The 25,584-nt window shown below is 39.3% G+C and overlaps 1 protein-coding gene across 1 annotated transcript in view; it reads left to right on the top strand.

Annotated features, from left to right (window-relative positions):
- LCP2 (lymphocyte cytosolic protein 2) overlaps window positions 1–25,584 on the top strand; it is a 52,358-nt gene that overhangs the window by 7,307 nt on the left and 19,467 nt on the right. Inside the window, exons 2-7 of the mRNA XM_087885165.1 lie at window positions 1,454–1,516; window positions 1,942–1,988; window positions 18,533–18,598; window positions 20,686–20,717; window positions 23,985–24,022; window positions 24,941–25,133. Of these exons, the coding sequence (XP_087741291.1) occupies window positions 1,454–1,516; window positions 1,942–1,988; window positions 18,533–18,598; window positions 20,686–20,717; window positions 23,985–24,022; window positions 24,941–25,133 (439 nt within the window). The remainder of the gene's footprint in view (window positions 1–1,453; window positions 1,517–1,941; window positions 1,989–18,532; window positions 18,599–20,685; window positions 20,718–23,984; window positions 24,023–24,940; window positions 25,134–25,584) is intronic.

Genomic DNA, 25,584 nt, shown 5'->3' with positions numbered 1-25,584 from the left:
AGAACAGGGAACAGAGGTGGTTATTCAGCAGGTTCTGACCAGTTCTAGAGAACCGGCAGCAGAAATTTTAAGTAGTTCAGAGAACCAGTAAATACCACATCTGACTGGCCCCGCTCCCATCTATTCTCTGCCTCCCGAATCCCAGCTGATTGGGAGGAAATGGGGATTTTGCAGTAACCTTCCCCTGGAGTGGGGAGGGAATGAAGATTTTACAGTATCCTTCCCCTGCCATGCCCACCAAGCCATACCACACCCACCAAGCCACGCCCACACAACCAGTAGTAAAAAAAATTTGAATACCACCACTGACAGGGAAGCATGGGACAAATGCTAGCTAAGGAATTCTGGGAGTTGGTCCACACATCTTAAAGTTGCCAAGTTGAAAAATACTGTCTTAGAGATATTACTGAAAAAAACTGCTTCCTAGCCCACATTGGCTGTACCTCTTAAGTGGATAGGAAACTCAGCAAGCCCTCACTAGATATTCGGACATGATGGGTAGACTCATTCATATGAAAAGTGGTTGGTTCCTGATATATCTGAGTGTTATGTTATTTGCAACTTTATAAGTGATACTTTAATAAGTCTGCAGTAACAAGCTGGCCATGTCAGTGGTTTAGCTTATAGCACTCTTATGGTACTCTTCTCACTGTTGCATTCTGTATCAGCTGTGATTTGTCTCCAAAGGCAGATCCACATAGAATGCCTTGCAGTAATCCAGATGTGTACTGATCAAGGTGGAAGTTATCTTTGTTGGAGCCTCCTGACTGAACATTAGCCAAAGCTGGGCAAAAGCCTTCTTCCACCTGCTCTTTTAGAAGAAAACAAACCAAGAAAATAGTAAAGCAAATACATTAATAGAAGCTTGCTAAGGCTAAATAAGTTGTGAAACTGTACAAGGTGTGAAGCTGTACAGAAGACACATTTCACTGAACTTCTACTTAAATGGCAATTTAAAAAATCTTATAGCACTCTTCTCACTGTGAGTAGTTACGATCTTAGAGCTAAAATTATACAATCTCTTCTGCAATTAAGGTTTATTTTTTAAAATAAAAACACTCCAAAAAATCAGGTTAGATCTGCATTTGAAAGCTCTGACAAATTGTGTTTTTAACCTTTCAGTTGATGATGATGAAATAGTCTTGAATACTACATCTGACTGCTATCATTATAGAAACAATTCTGGAGTCATAACTCCTACTCAAGTTAGTGTTATTTCTGAAGAAGCATCTCTAATTTTTGGGAATAAATCAGTTATGCTTTATTCAGACAGTTTAAATCTGGTTACAAATATGCTTCTAATTATTAACAGTACAAGCCTAACAATGCAAAATTGTGTATAACTTCTGAATTTGATGGCATTTACTCCCCAAAAATATGAGTAGAGGATGGCAGGCTAACAGTGATTTTTACAAGTGTTCTTATCATTAACAAAGTTTATCTTCATTTGCAGTTAAACTTCAAGGATTGCGAGAAAGTTGTTAGGAAACTTAACATAACTGGACAAAGATTTCTGGTAAGTTTTTCAATATTTTTGTAGATTTACAGAATATAGAGCTGGAATTGAACATAAGGATTATTTAATCTAATTCTCTAGAAAGTTCAGGGACAGCATTTAAACCTTGCTACAATTTTCAGAAAGATATGTCAAAAGTTCTAATCTCTTTGGGTATGCAATCAGTTAATCAATCAATCATTATTGATGGATAATAAGTAAGCTAATAAAAACAAAGGAGTATTGGTGAATAATTAGGGAAGAAGTGAAGGTATGAGGAAACAGCATGTGTTGAAAGTTACATGTGATCTCATGTGATCATTGCAATTCTATTTTTATTTTTAGAATAAAAATAGATTTTATTTTTATTTTAGAATAATCATCCTCAGTAACTAAAACAATGGCATGTGCCTAATTATAGCATGTTGCTTTTTTTTTTGTTTCAGAACTTGTCTGAAAATGATATTCAGAAGTTTCCAAAGCTAAAAGTTCCGTAAGTAAATCACATGCATTTTAAAATCTGATTCTGTCACCAGTAAGTTGATGCTAAATATGTGGAAAAGAAAACCATCACAATCCAATTAAAAAGGAAAACTAATTCCTTGAACACAAGTTCTGCTTATGCTCACTAGAGGCTTCCGTCCCCCTCTCCCTGGCTCGAATTGTCTTGCCCTGGATCAGATAAAATTAATTTCCTTTCCGTGACGATGTAGAGATGAGGGCAAAAACCTATTTCTGAAAGATAAAGCAATTGTTGGCCCAAACAGGAAATACTACTGGAATCTACTTGAGAAATAGATACAGCCAAAACAACCTTTTCTAATTTAAACAACTTGGTCAGAATCCAAACTGAGTTTATTTATTTATAAATAAGTATACCTAAAGTAAGAATCTAAGTGGTGCTGGAGTCAGATTTCATTCAAATCAGTAAGAATAAGTTACAGCCACTTTTTTGTCCAAATTACTATGGGACCATAAAGAAGTTGAATTAGATGCCATTGATGCCATTATCATTTTCTAACACTTATTATAGAATTAAATGTAGAAAGAAATAGAAATAATGGTAAGGTGCAAAACCCCTTCAAAAATTTTTATAGCCAAATATAGTATCCTTTTTTCTTCCTTATATAAAGCTGGCCCTAAAGCTCCAGTTTCGATTATATTGCAAGAAATGTCAGGAACATCTAAAACTTTCACAATATGTTTTTAACTTTTCACAGCAGGAAAGAATAGAGATGCCTGGAGAGCAATCAATTGTGTTGGTATAAACTAGATTTAGTGATGCTTCCTTTTCTTATCTGCTTCTTTTAATATGTTTTGTTTATTACTTCTTTCTTCAGGGCTATTCCCTGTTTCCCCCAAAATAAGACATTCCCTGATAATCCCCTGATAATAAACCCAATCGGGCTTTTGAGCGCATGGCAAAAAGGCCAAGCGCTTATTTCAGGGTTCCAAAAAATATAAGACAGGGTCTTATTTTCAGGGAAACAAGGTATAACACCACTTATTACTCCAAAAGGGAGCAACATGTTTGGGTTTGTAAGAATGCATGTCTACAATTTAATTGTTATCAAGCAAAAAACATTCATTCCCGTCTTCTATGGTAGGCATTAGGCATTAATGTATAAATTACATAATCCATTGATATTTTGACTCACAGGCTTATGGCTTTTTTTAAAAAAAAAATCTAAATCATTCTGACACTATTATTGTCCTTCTTTAATTGCTTTAGAAGCAGTGCAGTTGTATTGTTCTACCACGTGCATTTTTTTTAACCTAAATTATTGCTATGGGATCTTTGCAAATGCACGCAACAATTTATTGAGGTTGTTTCAGTACATTTAGGGAATATAAATAATATTCTGTCACAAATGCAATACTGTGTAGAATTCCAATTTCTGAAATATGTCATAATTGTTCCTGGCTGCTCCAAATATATCCCAAAACTGTTCAGGCATCCTAGGCAGAATCCTTCTGGGTGAGAATTGTGAAACTTTTAGAAACAAAATATATCAAGAGCTCCAGGATGTGGAGTGCAGTGGTACAAAAATATTTGATCTTTTCTGCAATATTTTGATATGGTTTTTCCTTTCAGTAGCATGTGTTTTCCTGTCTCGGCTTCACTCTCTGAAATAGCTTCAAGATCACATGTTTTATTACCACCCACATAGTAGTTCTCAAGTTTTTTCCCTCCCATTTATAGTTCTTTTGCTTTTTTTCTCAACCATTTCGACAATGGCAATGTTAAGAGTAGGAGGAAGAATGTTGGTCTCATAATTGAGAAAGAATTACTGTTTTTCATAGGCCTTAGACAGGAATTATTCAGACTGACCAATCAGATTGCTTTAGATAATGGAAAAAAGCACTGAGAAAGCTTTGTTGGTATCTTCCCAAAATAGAAAACATAGCACCTGAGAGTCATATTTGTGCCACAAATATTCTGTGGGATTTGATTGACATGCATGAACTAAGTCAAAAGGAAAAGAGAGGAGACCCGTAAGAAGCCTCTTTATTGCATGAGGTTTGGAATCTCTGTACATACATGGCCTAAATCATGTGAACTCATGTTACATTGTGGTCACTGTTTGTTCTCTGATTGTGTTGTGCTTTATTCTGCCAGATTGCCAAACACAGAAAATACTTTGTTTTGTTTGACAGGCAGATTGACAAATGCAAAAGAGTGCATTGTGTGTTGCCTTAACAAATAGTGTTGCTGTTGCTCATTCAGGTTACTAAATATAAAAACTATGTTGCTTTATTTGTTTAAGAAAAAAAAAGTCCCAAACCAATTGCCACTTAGGTTTTTGTTTATGGTTCATCAGCTTTGTTGAAATCTATCTGTTGCTATTGACATCTTTGCTAAATTTAGTTTTATTGCTTTTTCTGCAAGCAAAGGTTTCAGAAACCATCTTTAATGGTTGCTTCCACTGTTTGCTAGGACTTTTTTAAAAATATTTTTTTAAAAAAATATTGTTTAAGTTATTAGCTGATTTTGGTCGATTTTGTGTGTGTGTGTGCAAATACCTATCTCCTATTGCTCCATTAATTTTAAATACCCAATGATAAGAGCTCTGAAAATGTTTTTAAATTTTATTCAGTTGGAACACAGAACATTCAAATGTTCTTACATTTCACTTTATTGCACATTACTATGTATCTTTCCACTCTTCCATCCACTTACATGTTTGTCAAGACCAATGAGTATAAATTTGTCACTCCATATCACACAAGAAAAGTAGATGAGATAATAAAAAGCAATGAGAATCATATACAATTCCAATCAAACATTATTATCTGATTTATCATATTCATTCATTCACATCTTATATATATATGTACTGGCTGAATTAATCCATGGTACTAAGCCAATAATATGGTTTGTTTGGTTTTCGTTTAAACTTTATATAACTCTTGTAATTTATCAGGTATGATTTCTGACACAGAGCTATAACTCAGCTGTGAATTATTTAACAGACCATGGTTTAAACAAAATATGTGTTGATACTATATGCGGAGCCAGCATCCTCCCTTCCCTTTCTCACATGTTTATATGCATACCCATGTGTCAGAAGACTTACACTATATTGCTTATGTGCCAGTAAGTCAATGTTGACTCTTAGTGACCACATAGATGGATTTTCTCCAGGATATTAGATCATCCAACATGGAATCCAATCACCTTCCTGCTGGTTGTGCCTTTTCTTTTTCATGCCATTATGAATTTCTTGGCATTATGAATTTCTCCAGAGAGTTAGGTCTTTGCATAATATATCAAACATATAATATAATTTCAGCTTGGTCATTGCATGTCAAATGAGAACTCTGAATTAATTTGTGCTATGATATATTTGCCTGATTTCAGGAGTTTTCTTCAACACCAAAGTTCACAAGCAATCAGAATTCTTTCTATTTTACTGTTTCAAGCTCTAATTTTTAATTCCATCAAATTTCACAGGAAAAGTATTGCTTGCATGATTCTAATCTTTATAGATATAAACACATCCCAGCAGCTTTTTCAAGGTCTTTATCTTGATTCTACTAGATACTGACCTGTAGCTTTTTAAAAAAATAAAATGCTGATTCCTTTAGTTTTACATGATTCTAAAAGCAAATACTATTCAATATTTCAGTACCCTGATTATCAGTTTTAAGGCTGATTGCTATATATACAAACATATTATAAACCATTCTTTTTCAATCAAAATAGCAGAGTGTCAGCCCTGGAGGCCATCTTTTACTTTGGATCTTCAGGGCTGCCACACTTGGTGGATGGCATGCTGTAGGAAACAGGAGGGGAAGGTTGGATGGAGACAGAATGAGATGTATAGCCATAACAACATTCTTTTCCCTGGGAATCAAGGATATTCAGCCTACACCTGAAGAGGCGTAACTAGGAAACAACTCCAATCAGGATAGTGACCTGATTGGGCCATGTGATGGACATGTGGGTGCAGGGGAAGGGACTTTGACTTTTCTTTGGGTGGGGAAAACCCAGGGGCCTTTCAGATTCAGGTTTTGCCAGATGTGCCAATATGACATCTCTAATAAAATAGGACTTTGAGGAAGATGCCTGCCTTGGAGTTTTATTTCTGTTGGGGGTGTTACTTGGAACCCTGACATTGAGACTAAAAATTGATTTAAGTTTTAAAAAAATACAATTTGCTATAAGGAAACTACTCTGAAGAGAAAAATTCATGCTTGAAGTAGCCTTGAAAAGGCTAATGCCATGAAGTCTTGGAGTTGAGTCTTCATTAAGTTGAGCTTAACCACTCTTGCCTTCTTAGACACATCCTTATAGGTTTTTTTGTAACAGTAGGGTTCTTTTTCAACTTCATGGTTTTGCCTCCAATCCTGAAGTTCTCTAAGATCTCCTGCCCAAGTATTAATCATTGCTCCTACTTAGTTCCCAAGCCTAGGTGAGCATATTGTTGTTGACTTAGGATATCTTGGTTTCTCTACTGGGAAACTGCTGAATGGCTGGATGGATGGCAACTACTAGATAGATGTTTTTTCCAGCTTCTCTTAGGAAATGAAGTTCCAAAGTCAGGCTATCTGGAGGCCAGGAAAACAAACAATTGCAAGTCCTGGAAGTATGGAGAACTAGGAACTGAGTAGTTACTAATCCAAAAGGTAGAATCTGAAATTTCTGTGCCTAAGGAAGCCAGTTGACATTTTTATTTATTTATTTGTTTAAATTTCTATACCACCCTTCTCCAATATAGGACTCAGGGCGGTGAACAGCCAAAATAAAACAAAACATACATACAAAACATACAAAATCTAAAAACTGATTAAAATAATTAAATCTTTTGGCCGTAATTAAAACAATTCCAATTTAAAATCAGTTTAAAATTTGACTCAAGCCAGCCCAGCTAGTTGAAATAAATGGGTTTTCAGGGCCCGACGAAAAATCCGGAGGTCTGTTATTATCCGTAACTCTGGGGGGAGGTTGTTCCAGAGGGTGGGCGCCACCACAGAGAAGGCTCTCCCCCTGGGGGTCGCCAGCCGACATTGTCTGGCGGACGGCACCCTGAGGAGGCCCACTCTGTGTGAGCGCACTGGCCGGTGGGAGGCTATTGGTGGCAGAAGGCGGTCTCGTAAGTACCCCGGCCCTAAGCCATGGAGTGCTTTAAAGGTGGTCACCAACACCTTGAAGCGCACCTGGAAGACCACCGGGAGCCAGTGCAGCTCGCGCAGGAGAGGTGTCACATGGGAGCGCCTCGTCGCCCCCATAATCCCCCGCGCGGCCGCGTTCTGGACCAGCTGGAGCCTCCGGGTGCACCCCAGGGGGAGCCCCATGTAGAGAGCGTTGCAGTAGTCCAGGCGGGAAGTGACGAGTGCCTGAGTGACTGTACGTAGGGAGTCCCGATCTAGAAAGGGGCGCAACTGGTGTATCAGGCGGACCTGATAGAAAGCCCCCCTGGCTACGGCCATCAAATGATCTTCCAAAGACAGCCGTGCATCCAGGAGGACGCCCAAGTTACGAGCCCTCTCTGTGGGGGCGAGTGATTCACCCCCAATAGCCAGCGATGGCATCAGCTGGCTATATAGGGACGCCGGAAGCCACAGCCACTCGGTCTTGGAGGGGTTGAGTCGGAGCCTGTTTCTCCCCATCCAGGCCCGCACGGCCTCCAGGCACTGGGACATCACTTCAAGGGCATCATTGGGGTGACATCAGCCTGCCCCATTAGATCTCACAAAGAAGGCATGTTACCATTACTTAGGGAACTTAAATTTGGTGGGTCCCAGAAGATGTGCCTTCTTTGCTATGGTGCCTGCCTTTTAGAATATCCTTTATTTTAAATTAGACTGGTCCCATTGCTTTTGACACTGGTTATACTGCTAGGCCTGGGACTCCCAGGAATCAAATATTTGTCTTGATGGCTCTGTGGCTGAGGAGGTCATTTTTAATCCTTCCTTTAGTATTTTGGTTTTTATGATGTTTATTACTATGGCTTTTTGTCTTTTTATCTGTTTTTATAATGGCTGTTTAATTAATTTTTATGTGCCAAGTTGCCTTACAGCAGAATTGTAAGTAATAGCATAGTTAGGATGTAAACACTTAAGCCTTTGTTTCCTTATCCTCGCTCTTTCCCCCATACCAAGATCTGCAGACATACAAAAAGAAAGGAAGTAGAGAATAGAGGAACTGGAGGAAGGGGGAGAAACTTCTCCATTGAGCATTTCTGTTTTAGTGTGTTTTAACTTTAGAATGTTAAGTGAGTTGTCTCTAGTTGAAATCTGCTGATTCTAAAATTTTGCCAGATCATGCTTTTATTTAACATTGGTGAGGAATCATATTCTATGTGCAGTTTTCAAATTTGAGTATTAAAGTTCTGAGAAAAAGCTACTGAACTGTTCAAAAAGCATTGTGGGCTCTTTCATTTGACCACTGAAGCCTATCCAGCCACTCTAAAAATTCAGAGAACCTCTGCTTGGATTCAGTAAGTGGTTGATCCTGGCAGCTTCTTCACCAGGGATTTATGTCAATTTACAACGTCATCCAGCCATTGCTGTGGTGCTATCAAGTCTGCCTTCATCAATAGTGATTTATGAAATGTTCTCTATTGGGGGGAAAATCTCTTATCATTTGCTTTATATTGTGTGTGTGTGTGTGTGTGTGTGTGTGTTTACTTACTTGTTTTATATAACCACTCACCTCACTTTTATATGACACCAGATGGCTTACAATAAAACAAATAAAAACATAAAACACATAATATAAAACAACATACTGTAAATCATATATCATACCAGTTGGGCATGATATAAGCTATCATGTTATATCATACCAGTTGGGCATGATAGAAGCTATCATGTTATAAATCTCCTAGATTTCCCCCCCTCAGGGTAGTAGAGATGTTGAGAAATGAAATGAGAGACACAATGTAAGAGAAAAGGGAAGGGAAGGTAGTGGGAAAAGAACATGGCCACTATTGATTTTGCTAGAGGAGAGCTTATGTTGTTTCTCTCTCACTGGAAAATACTTTCCTTGGCTGATCTTCAGGTTTTTTTTCCAGAACCAGGAAAATCAAAAGCACATCCCTCCTCTGCCATTCCTCTGACATAAACCCATGATTTGGATTCCCCACATGTCTGGGCTCTTGTAACCTTAACAGAGGCAACTTTCTAAAATTGTTGCTTTTCACCAGTCTCTCCAAACTCAAAAATCTTTTTGCTTTTTAAAAAGCTTCAGTGAGGCCAAGTGACTTTTGCAAGGCAGGAAATGCAAGTAGAAACAACACAGGTTTTCTTTTGCATAACCACATTGTCTTGCTGATCAGATGAAGGCCCAATAATGTGAATTCTACATTACCTGACTTTTGTTTGATACGCTGTTGGATGGTTGCTTTCTCTCAGGTAAGAACAGAAAAGAGAGATTGCCAATCTGGTAAGAACATGCAACAGGATGCAGTGGGTGTGTAGATTTTTGTTTTAATTCCCTCCCTCCCTCTGCTCTTTTGTGGCTTGTATGTTTGTTACTCATCTAGCCTCAAAGTTCATTCAGCCTTTTCTTATTGCTAGTAGGAGACCGTTTTCCATTGCCATCTTTCTACCACCAGAATCCCCATCATGTGATCAAAACTAGACAAAGTATTCCAAGTATGTCTTACCAAACCAGTATGAAGGGATACTAACACTTTGTTTGTTAGTATCTTGATACCCTGATTTTGTTGATGCAACCTAGGATTGCACAGGCCTTTTTGGCAGCTGCAGCACACTGCTGGCTCATGCTTATGTGATTGTGCACTAGGACTTCTAGATCCTCTCACAGTTACTGCTGTTGAGCCAGGTACCACTAGTTTGATACCTGTGCCTTTTTTTTTTTTTTGCTTATATATAAAATCTTAATTTCTCGCTACTGAATTGCATTTTGTTGGATAGAACCCAGTGATCAAGTCTCTTAAGATCCTTCTGGGTCTTGACCTTATGTTCTAAACTGTTGGCTATTCCCCTCAGATTGCTATCTTCTGCAAATTTGATGAATTCCCCTTCTTTGTATAAATCATTTATGGAGATGTTGAAGAGTATACATATGTAAAATAAAGGCAATATGTTAATGAATGAATGAATGAATCAATCAACCAACCAATCAATCAATCAATCAATCAATCAACCAATGCCAAGCTGCAATATAAAACCCCTTTTGCTGTTTTTAATTTGCATTTCTAATGTTGCATTTGTATTGCTTTTTTTCCTCTGTATTTAAACAGGATTGCTTCTTTCCCCAACTGAAAATTCTAGAATTGGTTGGGTTGTTGTTATATGTGGTATCAACCTAAAATGATTTGAATCCTTGGATCTTGCTGAGTTCTTTTTGTTGACTTATATGATTGAAAAAAAATGTTGGGTGTGTGGTACAGGCAACTGTGTTTACTGACCAAGACTGAATTATGCAATCCTTTAGATGACTTGTGTCAGTTTTGGAAGACAATTTTCTTTTTGCTTCTAAACTGCCACGTATTTTAGCTGGGGAAGTTGCGAGGGGGTTGTTGTTGGAGCAGTAGAAAGTTAGTCATAACATTCCGTATTCAAGGACTTTTGCCTGCGTCTGATGGAGACTGCCTGAAGATTGTATCTGGTGGAGTGTGAAGAGTTGATTGGACAATGTGATGAACTTGTGGGTGTGGGGCAGGGCTGTGAACTCTTAGCTGGGTGGGGAAAACCTGGAAGCTTTCAGATTCGGGTTTTCCCAGATGTGCCAACATGACATTTCTAATAAATTGGAACTTTGAGGAACCTCAGGCCTCAGAGCTTTATTTTGTTGAGGGTGTTGGAACCCTGACAACTTGATTTTGAATTCTGAATTCATGCGGTAACATTGATTGGGTTGAAGAGAGTAAATGACAAGACTGTTTTCTTCTTTTAATCACCTAAGCTTTAATGTAGTTGTGTCAATCTCCTCCTGAGGATTTTCTGCAAATGAGTCTTACTATTTTTTTCCACTACTGTTTTAAACCATGATAAGACCTTTGTCTAATCTAATGGAGATAAGATTATAGATAAGGTAGATATATAATGGTCTTAGTGTACAAAATTTCATACAACATATGATGGAATCTTTGATCAAAACCATATGGAATGAAAGAGAGCCATGAAGTGATATGTGGGTTAGAGACTCAATGTCTTGAAGTTCAAATGAAGTTCTGACAGGAGAATGTTGTATTTTTCTCTGTAGTATTGTCAAGGGTAGAACATTAATATAATCTTGGGATGAAGCTCTGTGATGGTTTAAATCCATATAGTCATATGGGTACTTTGACAGGATGAATAGTTTATGAATTCCCAATTTATTAAGTCTTGCAGAAGTTGCTTGATTTCTTTTTTTGAACGTCTGAATCTAGACTGCTAGCAAAAATTAGCTTGAAAAGCTACAGCAACATGTATCTTTCAGGTTGCAAAATCAATAAACTAAAGGATCCCCAATAAAACTCAGTTTAAGACAATAATTAAGTTGATAAATGCAAACACTTGTCATAAGAAAAATTAGCCCAGATTCAAATCCCTCTACTCGAGCTATTTCTACATGATTCTATTTGCAGGAGTTTAACCTCAAAAGAAGCTTAGAGAGGGAAGTGGCACTGAGCTACAAGAGTAAGAAGTTGTTCAGTTCTTCATGTACATCTCCTAAGCATTAAGGATTTTTTTAAAGTGTGAAATATGCTGCAGTGGTAAAAACTGAACTATATAGATAACCTTTATTGCAGGGGTGAAATGCTCCTGGTTCAGACCGGATCACCTGATCCGGTAGCGATGGCAGCGGGTGGTTCGGAGAACTGGTAGCAAAAATCCCTGCCCACCCCCATGCCCAACTGAGCCGCGCAATCATCAGAGGCTTTTTATTTTATTTTTAAAAGCATTTTTTCTAGAACCTCTTCAGCCGAAAAATGCTTTTAAAAGTAAAAACAAAGCCTCTGCCGATCAGGCAAGTCAGCTGGGATCGTCAGAGGCTTTAAAAAAAAGAAAGAAAAGCCTCTGCTGATCAGGCAAGTCAACTGGGCTCGTCAGAGGCTTTTAAAAGCATTTTTGTACAACCTCTTCAGCCGAATGGGAGGCCTTTATGTGTATTTTTCTTTAGCCAGATTCTTCCTATTTATGGTTTAAAAGTTAAAAAAGTTAAAAAAAAAAAAGTTGGCCACGCCCACTCAGTCATATTATCCCCCACCAAGCCACGCTCACAGAACCAGTAGTAACAAATTTTACATTTCACCACTGCTTTATTGTCATTTTTATTTTATTTTTTTACTGTGGGCACATTGACACACATTAAAAATGAAATTCTGTTGCCTACTCTCAAAAGTGTACACATACATAACACACATATACACAGGCTACACACACACACACACACACACACACACACACATGTATATACCTACACTCATGCATACATTCCAGACGGAGCTTGGGCCACTTCCTGAGGCTCTGGCACACGGCTCGGCTGAAGACCTAGTGGCCGCCTGGGATAGGGCGGCCGCTGGAGCTTTGGACCGAGTCACGCCTTTGCGGCCTCTGACCCAGTGCCGGTCTCACCTGGCTCCTTGGTTCACCGAGGAGCTGAGGGAGATGAAGCGCCAGAAAAGACGCCTAGAGAGCAGTTGGAGGGCTAGTTGTTCTGAATCCAACTGAACACTGGTAAGGTCTTATATTAAGACCTACCCGGTGGCGATAAAAACAGAGAAGAGTAATTAATTTTTCCACTTTTATTGCATCATCAGATAATCGCCCAGCCGCCCTGTTTAGGGTGACCCACTCCCTGCTCCACCAGGGGGTGGGGAAGGACCCTTTGGAGGGTAGGGCTGAGGACTTTGTACAATATCTGTATGACAAAATCGCTCAGATTCAGGAACACCTAGACTCTGACTGGGTAGATCCAGGAGGGATGACGGAGGCAGGTCTTGGGAATATTATTTGGGAAGAGTTTGATCCTGTGACTCCCAAAGGCGTGGACAGGATACTGTCCACAGTATGGACAGTGTGGCCATTCAGTCTGCGGCCACAACATGTGCGGCCACATGTTTATTGGACCCGTGTCCCTCCTGGTTGGTGCTGGCCTCTCGGGAGGTTACACAAAGCTGGCTCGAGGGGACTATAAATGCTTCTTTGAATGAGGGTGTTTTCCCCACCACCTTGACACAGGCAGTGGTGAGGCCTCTCCTCAAGAAGCCTTCCCTGGACCTGGCAGTGTTGGCTAATTATCGCCCAGTCTCCAACCTACGCTTTGTTGCAAAGGTTGTTGAAAGTGTGGTCGCGCGACAACTGCCTCAGTACCTGGATGAATCGGTTTATCTAGATCCGTTCCAGTAGGGCTTGAGGCCTGGGTACAGCACAGAAACAGCATTGGTCGCATTGGTTGATGATCTCTGGAAGGCTCGGGACAGGGGTTGCTCCTCTGTCCTGGTCCTGTTAGACCTCTCAGCGGCTTTTGATACCATCGACCATGGTATCATGCTACACCGGTTGGAAGGGTTGGGGGTGGGAAGCACCGTGTTGCAGTGGTTCTCCTCCTTTCTCTCCGACCAGTTGCAGTCTGTGTTGACAGGGGGGCAGAGGTCGGCCCCAAGGCCCCTTGTATGTGGGGTGCCACAAGGATCGGTCCTCTCGCCCCTTCTGTTCAACATTTATGTGAAGCCGATGGGCGAGATCATCCATGGTTTCGGGGTGAAGTACCACCAGTACGCTGATGACACTCAGCTGTACATCTCCACCCCGGATCACCCCAATGATGCCCTTGAAGTGATGTTCCGGTGCCTGGAGGCCGTGCGGATCTGGATGGGGAGAAACAGACTCAGACTCAACCCATCCAAGACCAAGTGGCTGTGGTTTCCGACATCCCGATATAGTCAGTTGGTGCCATTACTGACTATTGGGGGCGAGTCGTTGGCCCCCACGGATAGGGCTCGCAACTTGGGTGTCCTCCTGGACTCACAACTGTCTTTAGAAGTGCATTTGACAGCTGTGGCCAGGAGGACTTTTTATCAGGTCCACCTGATTCGCCAGCTGTGTCCCTTTCTGGATTGGGACTCATTATGTACGGTCACTCATGGCCTCATCACCTCACGCCTGGACTACTGTAATGCTTTCTACATGGGGCTCCCCTTGTGGAGCACCCGGAGGCTCCAGCTGGTCCAGAATGTGGCCGTGCGGGTGGTTATGGGAGCGACGTGGCTCCCCTCCTGCGCGAGCTGCACTGGCTCCTGGTGGTCTTCCGGGTGTGCTTCAAGGTTTTGGTCACCACCTTTAGAGAGCTCCATGGCTTAGGACCAGGGTACTTACGAGACCAACTTCTGCCACCAGTAGCCTCTCACCGACCAGTACGCTCCCATAGAGAGGGGCTCCTCAGGGTGCCGTCGGCCAAATAGTGTCGACTGGCGGCCCCCAGGGGGACAGCCTTCTCTGTGGGGGCACCTGTCATCTGGAATGAGCTCCCCCCGGAGATACGGAGGATCCAGATTTACGCACATTCCGATGCGCCCTCAAAACATTTTTATTCCAGCAGGCTGGTCTGGCTTGACTCTCCCTTTTAATTTGCTTTTAAGTTTTATACTAATTGGGTGTTTTTAAATTCATTTTTTGGGCCAAAATTATTTAGTATACTTTTAAATGGTTTTTAACTTTTGTATGATGTACTTTTAGCTTGTGGCTGTTCACCGCCCTGAGTCTTCGGGAGTAGGGCGGTATATAAATTAAATTATATATTATAAATTATAATTATAAATTATATTGTATATTATAATAATTATAAATTATATTGTATTTTTGTCCATTATAGATGAAGTATGTGTTGGATAGGCAGTGGTTGGTCAGATCCCCCAAGCACATCCTAGATCTGACCAACCACTGCCTATCCAACACATACTTCATCTATAACAGACAAAAATACAAACAAATAGAAGGAGCACCCATGGGATCACCCCTCTCACCTGTCATTGCTAACCTCTACATGGAACACTTTGAAACCCAAGCTCTAGAAAAATCTGATCACAAACCGAAACTCTGGCTCAGATACGTAGATGACACCTTCATAATCTGGCCACATGGGAAAGAAAAACTGGACAACTTCCTCACACACCTCAACAGCTTACACCCCAAAATACAGTTCACCATGGAAACAGAAGCGAACAACCAACTTCCCTTCCTGGATGTCTTAGTCTACAAAAAATCCAATGGCTCCCTAGGACACACCATCTACCAGAAGAAAACACACACAAACCGCTATCTGCACGCACTCTCACACCACCACCCAGCACAGATCAACTCCGTAGCCAAGACACTCATCTCCAGAACAAAACACTTCGCTGACGAACAACACCTAAAAACTGAACTACACACTCTCACTAACGTACTAACATCCAATGGATTCCAAAGAAATAAGATCACCAACCTAATCCAAAAAGAAACCCCCACTAAAATCCAAGACAGAGAACAAGAAAACGGGCAAAGCCCTCCTCCCATACATAAAAGGCACCACAGACAGAATCAGCAAGATCCTCCACAAACACAACATCAAGACAGCATTCTGCACAAACCGAAAAATATCCACCATCCTAAGAAACCCCAAAGACAAAATTGAGTTAGAAAATCAAGGAGTATATGAAATCCTTTGCACCGCCTGCTCCACCACATACATCGGACAAACCAACAGAAGAATAAGTGCATGCATTGAAGAAAACAAGAACTCAGTTAGAAAAGAGGAACCAACTTCTTCCCTGGTCCAACACCTCAAAGCCACAGAACATGATATTGACTTTAAAAAGACCAGAACTATCGCCAAAACTGAACACTTTAACAACAGAATAATCAGAGAAGCCATCGAGATAGAAAAACGTCCACACAGCATGAATAAACGAGATGATACCTCCCACCTGCCAGCCATTTGGAAACCCGCCCTTATTGACAAACGAGTCCCTAACACAAAGAATGACACCAGACTCACACTCACGAGAGCCACAGGAGCCACAGGATGTAACCACTACACATCCACGCAGAAAGCAGACTCAAACCCACACTGATGGTCAGGCACAACCACGGATCAGAAGCCAGACCACAGCTGCATCATTAGCCACTTTAAACCCCTCCAATCCATACATGAAGCAGACTGACACTCAACATGAAGAGATGGCACGGCCACGAACACGAAGCCAAACAACAGTAACACAGCTCACCAGCTCAAATCCCCCTGCTACTCAGACTAACCCGAGCACAACCAAGCCCCCACCCAAACAGAACACACACCCATCCAATCAGAGCACAGCCAACCCCCCATCCAATCAGAGCACAGCCAAACCCCCAACCAATCAGAACACACCTCCACTCAATCAGAACACAGCCAAGCTCCCACCCAATCAGTTCACACCCCCACTGGCAGTTAAAAGGAAGAAACAGCTGCGATTACACACATTGCTCCTCACTTTGGCAACGTTTCGACAGAATCTCATCTGCCATCATCAGACTTATGCAAGGGGTCTTCTGCAGCAACTGCCCTTACTATTTCAAATCTGGTGCTGGTAGTCTGCTTTGCTGGGATGGCCCCACCTCTTCATTCTGATTGGTTGGGAGTCCCAGTCTGTGTCTATTGGCTTGGCTTCGAGTGTATGGTTGCTTTTTCTCCACCAGGTGGCAGGGCTTCATCTTTGTGGCTGGCTGGAGTGTGATTTGGTTGGAGGTCTCGGGGTGTGTATGTCTTCATATATATATATATATATGTTTTCTTTTCTTTTCATAGGCCTTTATGTGTATTTCTCTTTAGCCATTGGGAGACTAAGGAGACTAAGTCTCCTTAGTTTCCCAATGGGCAGCAGGGTGCTTGCTGGCTGCCAGAAAAAAGCCTAGAAACTAGTGGATTGGGATTTCACTGAACTAGGGCTGCATAAAAATCTTGGTTTACATAGGAAGAACCTAGCTAAAGAGAAAATCATACATACATAGATACATACATACATACATACATACATACATACATACATGAGAAAGAGAGAGAGAGAGATGATAGATAGATAGATAGATAGATAGATAGATAGATAGATAGATAGATAGATAGATAGATAGACAGACAGACACTAATCATTGTCCATCTTGAATACATATCAGAAAGGGGAAGCTTGAGAGTTCACAAGGTTATAAACTATAATCTCTTGACCCGTCACGATATATTTACACTGCATGCATAAATATATAGTTCTGCATTTATGACCACTTTATAAACCATCAACAAACTAAAAGGAAAAGAAAGAGAAATTTGGTCTTACCAGTTCCTTCTTTATAAAAATAAATTTTAATTTAATTTAAAAGATTACTTAATGCATGCATTTTGACTAACCTTCTTCCTATGGAAAAATAAAATTAAACCAAAATCTGAGAGGTTTTTGTTTTAAAGGTGACAGTGGTTTTTGTAATAGTAATTACTTTAATGTACAGGAAAAGAAACTTCTAAAAGCTCCATTTCATACATACAGTAAGAGTTGGCGTGAAGGTTGACCTTTAAACTGTGGCTGCCTCTGCCTCTTTTTATTTGACACCATTTAATTTACTGGAGATTGAAAGTTTACCATATAATTCCAACTATAGATCCTTGCCTGTTACTCTCTTTACAAGTCAAGATCATATCCAAACATAAACAGTAGTTTGCAATCCTCCACAGCAGGGGTGGGATCCTACCGGTTTAACAACTGGTTCGCTGAGCATGCGTGGGCCAGATGCACAGTACACACGCATGCACAGTTTGGAGAAAAGTCACCTTCCGCATTACTGCTGGCAAGGAAAGCATCTGAGGCACGGCAATCCACTCTGCTGCGCTAATCAGCTGGGCTTCAGAAATATAGGTGAGTATAATGCAGGGGTGGGTGGGTGGGCCCACTTCAAAGTCGGAGTGAACCGGTTTGCTCACAGCTGAAAGTCAGAGCTAATGGTTCATCCGAACCAGTCCAAATCGGTAGAATCTCACCACTGCTCCACAGAAACCTGGTTAATTTTTCCAAGAAAAATCAACAGTGAGCCCTTTGAAAATTATTGCATTAAATATGATCCACGTACATTCCTGAGGCTAGATTTTGCAGGATATTGTTGGGCAATGGCAGTTAAAAACCTCTAATCTAAATATCTTCCTAGGGAAAACAAAAGCACAAATATGTCTACATGGAGTCAAAAAGTCAAAATCGAAAAACAAGTTCCAAGAAAACTAAAATTGTTGTCTCAGTAAATATGATGTTTCTTGTTAATGCATTCCAGAGTATCTAGTTAAAATATGATTTCATTTCAAATTTAATATCTAATATATTGAGATACACATTTACAACTGTGAGAATGAACTTTGTTGAATATTGAAGATATTTTTGTTGAATACAACAGGTATTTTAGCTGGGAACTTAACTAGAAGAATATGCAGCAATGGCACAACTAAATCAGGGGTGGGTTCTACTTACCTTTACTACCAGTTCGCAACAGGATCGGGATGTTAAACCAAATTGAACATACTGTATCCAGTTTTAATATCATGATTATTTTATTAATTGCTCCTTGTTTCTTTTCTCATCTCAGCATTCTAAGTAAATTAAGTCAGGAAATAAACCGACATGAAGAAAAAAGAAGCATCTTTCCAAAAAGGTAGGAAAAGTTTAGTATATTTCTGTTGTAACAATAGTAAATGAAAACTTTCCTGTTACTTACTGCCATTAGAGGGCAGGAGAGGATGCAAATCCAGCTGTTAGGTTGAATGGAACCGCTTTCAGCTGTGTTCGCTTGATACAGTATTAATTGCCAAACCACATCCAAGGAAGGAATAACAAAAGCAAACTTAGTGCAGCCCAAATCATCCAGCATGGCTCAAGAGATTGAATTTTAAAACTCAATATGAGTGGCATTAACATATTGCAACAGAACACATTTTATTAAACACCAGCAGAAACTATTATGTTAATGAGTGTATGACTTGGCACTTACCTTCTCTTGAATAGATGCTGGGTTTATTCACCCAATTCAGCTGTACAACTATTGCTTATAGGGAGAAATTACCAGGAATTTCATTCTTGGTTAGCGTACTGAATTAGTTAATCTGAAAGTCCCTCTGAAAGGCTTTAATATTTTCAGTTTCACCAGCAGATTCCAAAACCAGCTTCTAAAACAGAAACTTGATACCTTCTTCTTCTTCATTGCAGACAACCTTGCTTTCCAATCTAATTGTCAGTTGTACCATTTCTGGCCTGAGCCCTTGCTGGCATCCTGCCATCAAAACCTTTGTGGGGAGGGGGACCAATGGGCAATAAACCTGTATGGGGAAATGGGGGGAAATAGGGAGGGGAGATTGACATTGTGAGAAAGACCAGAGATGCACAGAACCAGTTTGTGCCAGTCTCTAAGGCCATGATGCCTGAGCGGCCTGGGAATGGAATGTGAAACATTCAAGTGATTCTCACAACACCTATGCAGCTCTCCATTGGCCAAACTGGTCAAAGAAGAAGGCCTGGGTTGGGATGGTGATGGAATATATAACCTTTTGCATCGGAACCTTAGTTCTAGCCTGATTTTACTGCAGCCAGCAACCTTTAGTAAAAGAACATAGGTTCTTCAACTTCACTTCAACCAAATGGAGTTGAGGGTCTTTCCTTCTTAAGGGATCTGACCGGGGCATGTCTGATACTAATGTTAGGTAGCTGGAGTTGACAAGGCTCACTTATCTAACTATTTTCAGCTGTGAATTTCTTTTACAACAAGGGCTCAGATTCTTTTTCCTACTGAGGCAGGAAGTAAGCATTGAAAGTCAATGACATGTGCTTCTTTGCGAAATGTAATGCAACACTCAGAATGCTTCTGAGTATTTTTGGCCTCTGCAAAACAACACCCAAAGAGTGAAATGAAGTGTTAGGGAGTTTCACAATCTAGTGGTGTCATATCATATATTTTATTGCTAATTAGTAGATTTCCTTTCAGGGGCAAGGGACTTAAGGCAGAAATAATATGGCCCTCCATTTGCAGCAACTCCATTCTGACTCTAGTGTTGAGCACATTTCTTGAAATAAGTGTCATTAATTTCAGTGCCTGGGGCTTTTAGTCTCATTAGCTTCACAGCTGACTCCAATGGTTTGCACTAAGAAGGCAGCAAAAAAACAAAAAACCTCTTTAAAGAAAGCTCAGCTTGTGAGAGTGGTTTTTTTAAAAAAAGAATCTGAATACTTAGTCTGAGAAGAGACAGAAACTGCACAAATATCTGAACTATATATCTGCACAGAGCAAAACTTGTACAGCTGTCTGGATCTGAGAGGGTGTATACGCAAAGGCACGCACTATCTAGGAGTGTTTAGAATGTGTTGTGCTGGCCAAAGCTGGAAAAGGTACCATTTTTTTTGATGCAAGGAAAGAGAGATGGAACTGCCATCTTTGGCCAAGGCTGGATTGGGGACAATGTCACATATTCATGTCTTCCACAAATGGTAAACCAGAGCAATCAGGACACTTGCATTAACCTGTCAGGGGCAAGCAAATAGAACTGCTCATGAATTGTCTCAAGCAGAAACTTTATTGTTAGGCAAATATGTTACAAGAATTTCACCAGATTGAGTGCATTCCTTTGGGAATGGCCAGACAAGGCTTCCCTCCAGTTTAGCTGGAGATTCCACCACACATAACCCAAGTTTCTTATCATTGTCTTATCACCTAAAACACCAATTTGCTTATTTTCTCTTCTAATTTTACAGAACGCAGATACAGAAATCTCCTGAACATACAGGTAAAAATATTTGTTATGCCTATTCACTGTGCACCAATATTCAGAATTCATGCTGGTAACCAGTTTTTTTTTTTTTTTTTTTTTTTAATATTCCTACTTGATGGTATGGCTTTAGGCTATGTTGGTTATACTTCAATGTTACAGAAATCAATGCGAAATGTTAAACATGATGTTTAATTTAAATGATTTCCAAGAGAAATAAATGAAATCAATTTACCTTGGAGCCAACAGTTTGATACATAATAATGGCTTTTAAAACAATGAAAGTTGAAGAGCAAAAGCGTTAAATAAAATTTACCACAAGTGGAAAAACATTTTTCCTACTTGTCCTTTGATGCCATACTAAAAGATTCCTGTTTTGCAGCTGTAAAACCTACTCATAGTTTGGGCTTCCACCAAAGCCATGTAAATTGAACAGATAAATAAAGCAGGACTGTTTACAAAACTTGCATTTTGCTAATGTTTCGGACTTATCTCTCTCTTCCATTCATTTTGATTGGCAGGCCCAGGATTGAAGGATTTCAACAGCATTGCATCATTGCAATGCAAACTCCACCCCTTTCAAACTTGGGTTGGATGCCACAGTACACATTCAGAAAGGGTGGAAGTCACAACATAGTGCTGCATTTGTTATTTGATCTTTTGAAATTATGGTTACCCAGAATCAAAACAAAACTACCTAAGAGCTTAGTATCATATATTGTTTCAATACTGATTAATCATAGGCACTGTTTTCACTTCAGTGTCAACTTTCTCCCTTAACCACATGATTTTGCTCTAAAATCCCTCCTTCTAACTCAATGAGACAATTGTAAATCATGTTTAAATATATCAGTAAGAACATAAAGTTTGAATATAATTCAACAAAAGCATCAAGGTGTGTAAAATCTGTTATGCTTTGCAATTTATTTCTTGGAGGCAAAGTTAGATGTACAGTAGGGAGTATGATAAAGTTGGTTTGTGAACTGGGGAGAGATATTACATATTTCCTTCCTCCTGGTTATTAAGTAGCCTCAACTATAGTCATCTCTCTCCCAGTGTTTACCCTTTTCATTAGTATTTTGTTCAATAAGTTCTTCTGAACTCATCACTTTGTTATCCATCACCTTCCTATTTATGGTGACAACTTCTCTCCAGGCTTTCAGCTAGAGATATGAGAGTAGAACAGACATCCACTATTTTATTTAAAGAAGAAGAAGGATCACTTTGGCACTCCTCTGCTTTAATAATATTCTGAAATGTATGTTTAATTGAAGATACAATAGTTCTGTTTTTCCTCATTATGTGCCCAGAAAATGATGAAGGACAGTAAACTGGATTTTCATTACTTATTTGTCATTTCCCCTATATCAGTCTATTTAAGTTATTCCCCCCTCCCCCCCACCAGTCCTGGGATGGTAATGGAAATAGTTGCCTAATGGTTAATTAATTTTAGTTCTCTTTACATACTCAGCAGGATTTGTCTTCTTCCTATCTGGGTCTTCCTGGGGTCTTGCCGTGTGTTTCACATATTTTAACCATTGAGATGTTTAAACATCTCAAGATGTAGGAGGAACTTCCTAGAAAAGCCAAGCAGAATCCTGATAAGAGACTAATCATATTCGTGCCTCAGTGATTACCATGATTCATGATTATCCTCATGACTGGCTGATACCATGCTGAAAGGGAAGAGCAGTAAAACAGAGGAAAAAAAAATAGCCATGCCTGTCCCAAATGGACAACACTATTTGGTGGCGATGCAGAACAGAGGCAGGATAGGGATTATCATTGGATAAAAGGTGGATGTATAATATTTTAAAGAATCTTTGAGGAATAACTGCAGCATTCCAAGAAGATGGGAGGCAAGGACATCAGGAGATCAAAGTATAGGTTACAAACAAGGCAAGACATTTTCCTGCCTGAGGTGAAAGACAAAAAAGCACTCTCTCTGTCCCGTGTACAGATAATGAACAAATTGGCAATTCAATCTTTGTTTCTGTCTCCCACTCACACTCAATGAGAACAGACTAATGATGGGGTGCAGGCCATATAGCCTGATACACACAATTGTGTTTACCACTTTCCATTTAGGATTAACACTAATCCATTCACTCAAATTACTATTCCTTCAGACACTTCCTTCTAGAACCTTGTTACTGGCAATGCAATTGAGTTGGAGATGGTATGGTTTGTTTTTTGTTTTTTTAATACAAGATAGGGAATCATTTTGAAGCCATGCTCTTAATTTATATATTCTCCCAAGAGATATAGTAAGAGTGCCATCATTATTATAATTAAGTAGGAAACACATAAATATAATACTCATTCTTGAACAGATAAATCATACCGGTAGATAATTGTGCTAACAGAATTAAGTCAAAACAGGAACTACTGAGTGTCTCAAAGATTTTTGCTATCCTAGTAAATAAATACTAATTAATTATGTACTTCCTGATGTATGAATTGTGAAATTGTTTTTTGTAATTAACTGAGGCTATAGGCTTCAGTTTCTTTTCTTATGATCTTCAGGATCATTTCTTATGATCTTCAAGATCATTTCTTATGATCCTCTTTTTGCTCATATATCTGCTTCAGTTAAGGATGATTCGGGTATACACCGTTTTATCACTCAATATCCACAATACAGTATAAGCAGGATCTCTGCTAATGACTTAAAACATTTTTAGTATTATCTAACTATGATTGTGCTGATGTAACAGGTCAACCTTAACATTGACTTAACAATGACAAGGTGAAACCAAAAGATGCTGTAAATCATTGATGGAGAAAATGGCTATAATCTGATACATGAAATGTCAAAACAGGACTCTTGAAATTTCACGCTCTATCATTTTCAGTGGAATACATTCAAATATTCAACTGAGACAGACAAATAATATTGTGGAGGGATTATCATGACCTATCAGATAATATATACATGCAGGGTGAAATCCACTTACCTTCGCTACCGGTTTGCAAATGGGAGTGTGTGCGTGCGCGCTCACTTCGCTCGTGACACCTCTGTGCATGTGCAGAGCATCAAAAATGGGACGTGATGATGCCTACGCATATGGGTGGAGCCTCCCGCCACCGGCGCTACCAGTTCACCCGAGCCGGATAGAACTGGCTGCATTTCACCACTGTATACATGACTTTATTAGCTCTGGTTCCTCTACCAAGCTCTGCTAACTATGCACTAATGGTTAACTGGGGAACCATTCCAAATTTCAATGTTTATATTCTTCTGTGTATTAAGAAATATATTATTTTTTTACTGTTTTTCCATAGAATATAAACAAGAGGAGGGTGATGGCTGGTCCTCCTTTGTAAGTATATTTTGGCATTTGAGGCAAGTGTTGCATTTGTTTTAAAGAACATGCAGGCAAAAAATAAAGTCTGTTAACTGAAAATGTATATTAATTTAATTTAATTTAAACATTAATTTAATATGATTGCTCCATATAAATAGAAAAATTTACCCATTTCTGTAGCTATGAAAATGATGGTTTCTCAGTGGTAAATTTTGATGAAGCTCTAGATAGACATAGATTGTGCACTTAAATCTTGGTTTTAAATAACCACAATTGATATGTTTGAAAGAAACGGAATTATAGTAAACATGACAAGACTGCTACTGTACTCTTTGCTTTACTTTGCTAACAGTTTGGGGTTGAAGCTACTATTAAAATGTGACAATGCATATATTGTAATATTGTTTTTAATCTCTGTAAGCCATTCATTATCCATGAATGAACAGTCCTATAAATTAAAATTATAAATAAATCCAGTTTTTTTGAAGAACATTATTGTGTTTCAAAAAACCCCCAAAGTATCAGAAATAATTCAACTTTCTAATGAAACCTATTATGCAGTTCAAGAACAGATAAACATGTTTGAAGAAAGTGAATTTAGTGTATCACCCTTTACCAAGTTTCTAATTGTCACAGATTCTCTAAGCAATTTATTTCCCTGACAAAGCTAAATGAAGGATGCTTTTCAAATCAGTCATTGGGGAGAGAGCAGTTAGCATAATCTTGAAAATTAAGGAATGCATTGTTAGCTTTTCTACCACCTTATCAGAGTAATCACTATAAATAGAATCATTAGCTTCTGGAGTATGTGTATATGTTTGTGTATTAAATGTTACTCTTGGTTGTGGCTTGTGATAGAATTCATTCTGTACCCCGAAAGGTAATCTTAAAATGATAGATTGTTTTGGCAAAAGGACACATCTGTTCTGACAGGATGAAAGTGATGATTATGAAAGCCCGGATGAAGATCAGACTGGAGATGGTGTTGATTATGAGACGCCCAATGATCAAGATGGGTTTGATGAAAATGATGCAGATTATGAACCTCCTCCATCAAATGATGAGGACACTGTCCGCAATGTTATATTTCCTCACAAACCAATTCTGGCCACTTCAGACTACATAGGTAACTACTTTTTAAAAAAAAATTATTAAATGGTTTAAAACAAACAAACAAAAAACAAACAAAAACATACATAGGTAACTATTTTAAATCTGATTTGAAGCAGCTCATTATTCAAATAATTGGGAGGGGAGGTGTGGTATTTTGCAGAAGAGATGTGGAGAACTTTCCCCATTGAATAATAATAGCAACAATTTTCTTATTCCTTAAAATATTTTTTTTCAAATTCATTCTTTGTTTGCATGCTCTTTTAAGCTGCGTTATGGAATTCATTCATAGTTTCTGAAAAGCCAGCCTAAATATAAATATAAAAGTAAAACATAAAGATATAAAATTATGCATCCTGACCACTACTTATCTAGATTACTATAATACTCTCTACTTGGGGCCTGCTTATAAAAGATATTCAGAAACTGCATGTGGTCCAAAAATCACCAGCCTGCATGCTCTGGGG

The sequence above is a fragment of the Pantherophis guttatus genome, chromosome 2, assembly GCF_059756535.1.
Source record: "Pantherophis guttatus breed Tessera chromosome 2, ASM5975653v1, whole genome shotgun sequence".
Lineage (NCBI taxonomy): Eukaryota > Metazoa > Chordata > Lepidosauria > Squamata > Colubridae > Pantherophis > Pantherophis guttatus.
Note: the sequence above shows the minus strand (reverse complement) of the source record. Positions and strands in the feature narration are given on the sequence as shown.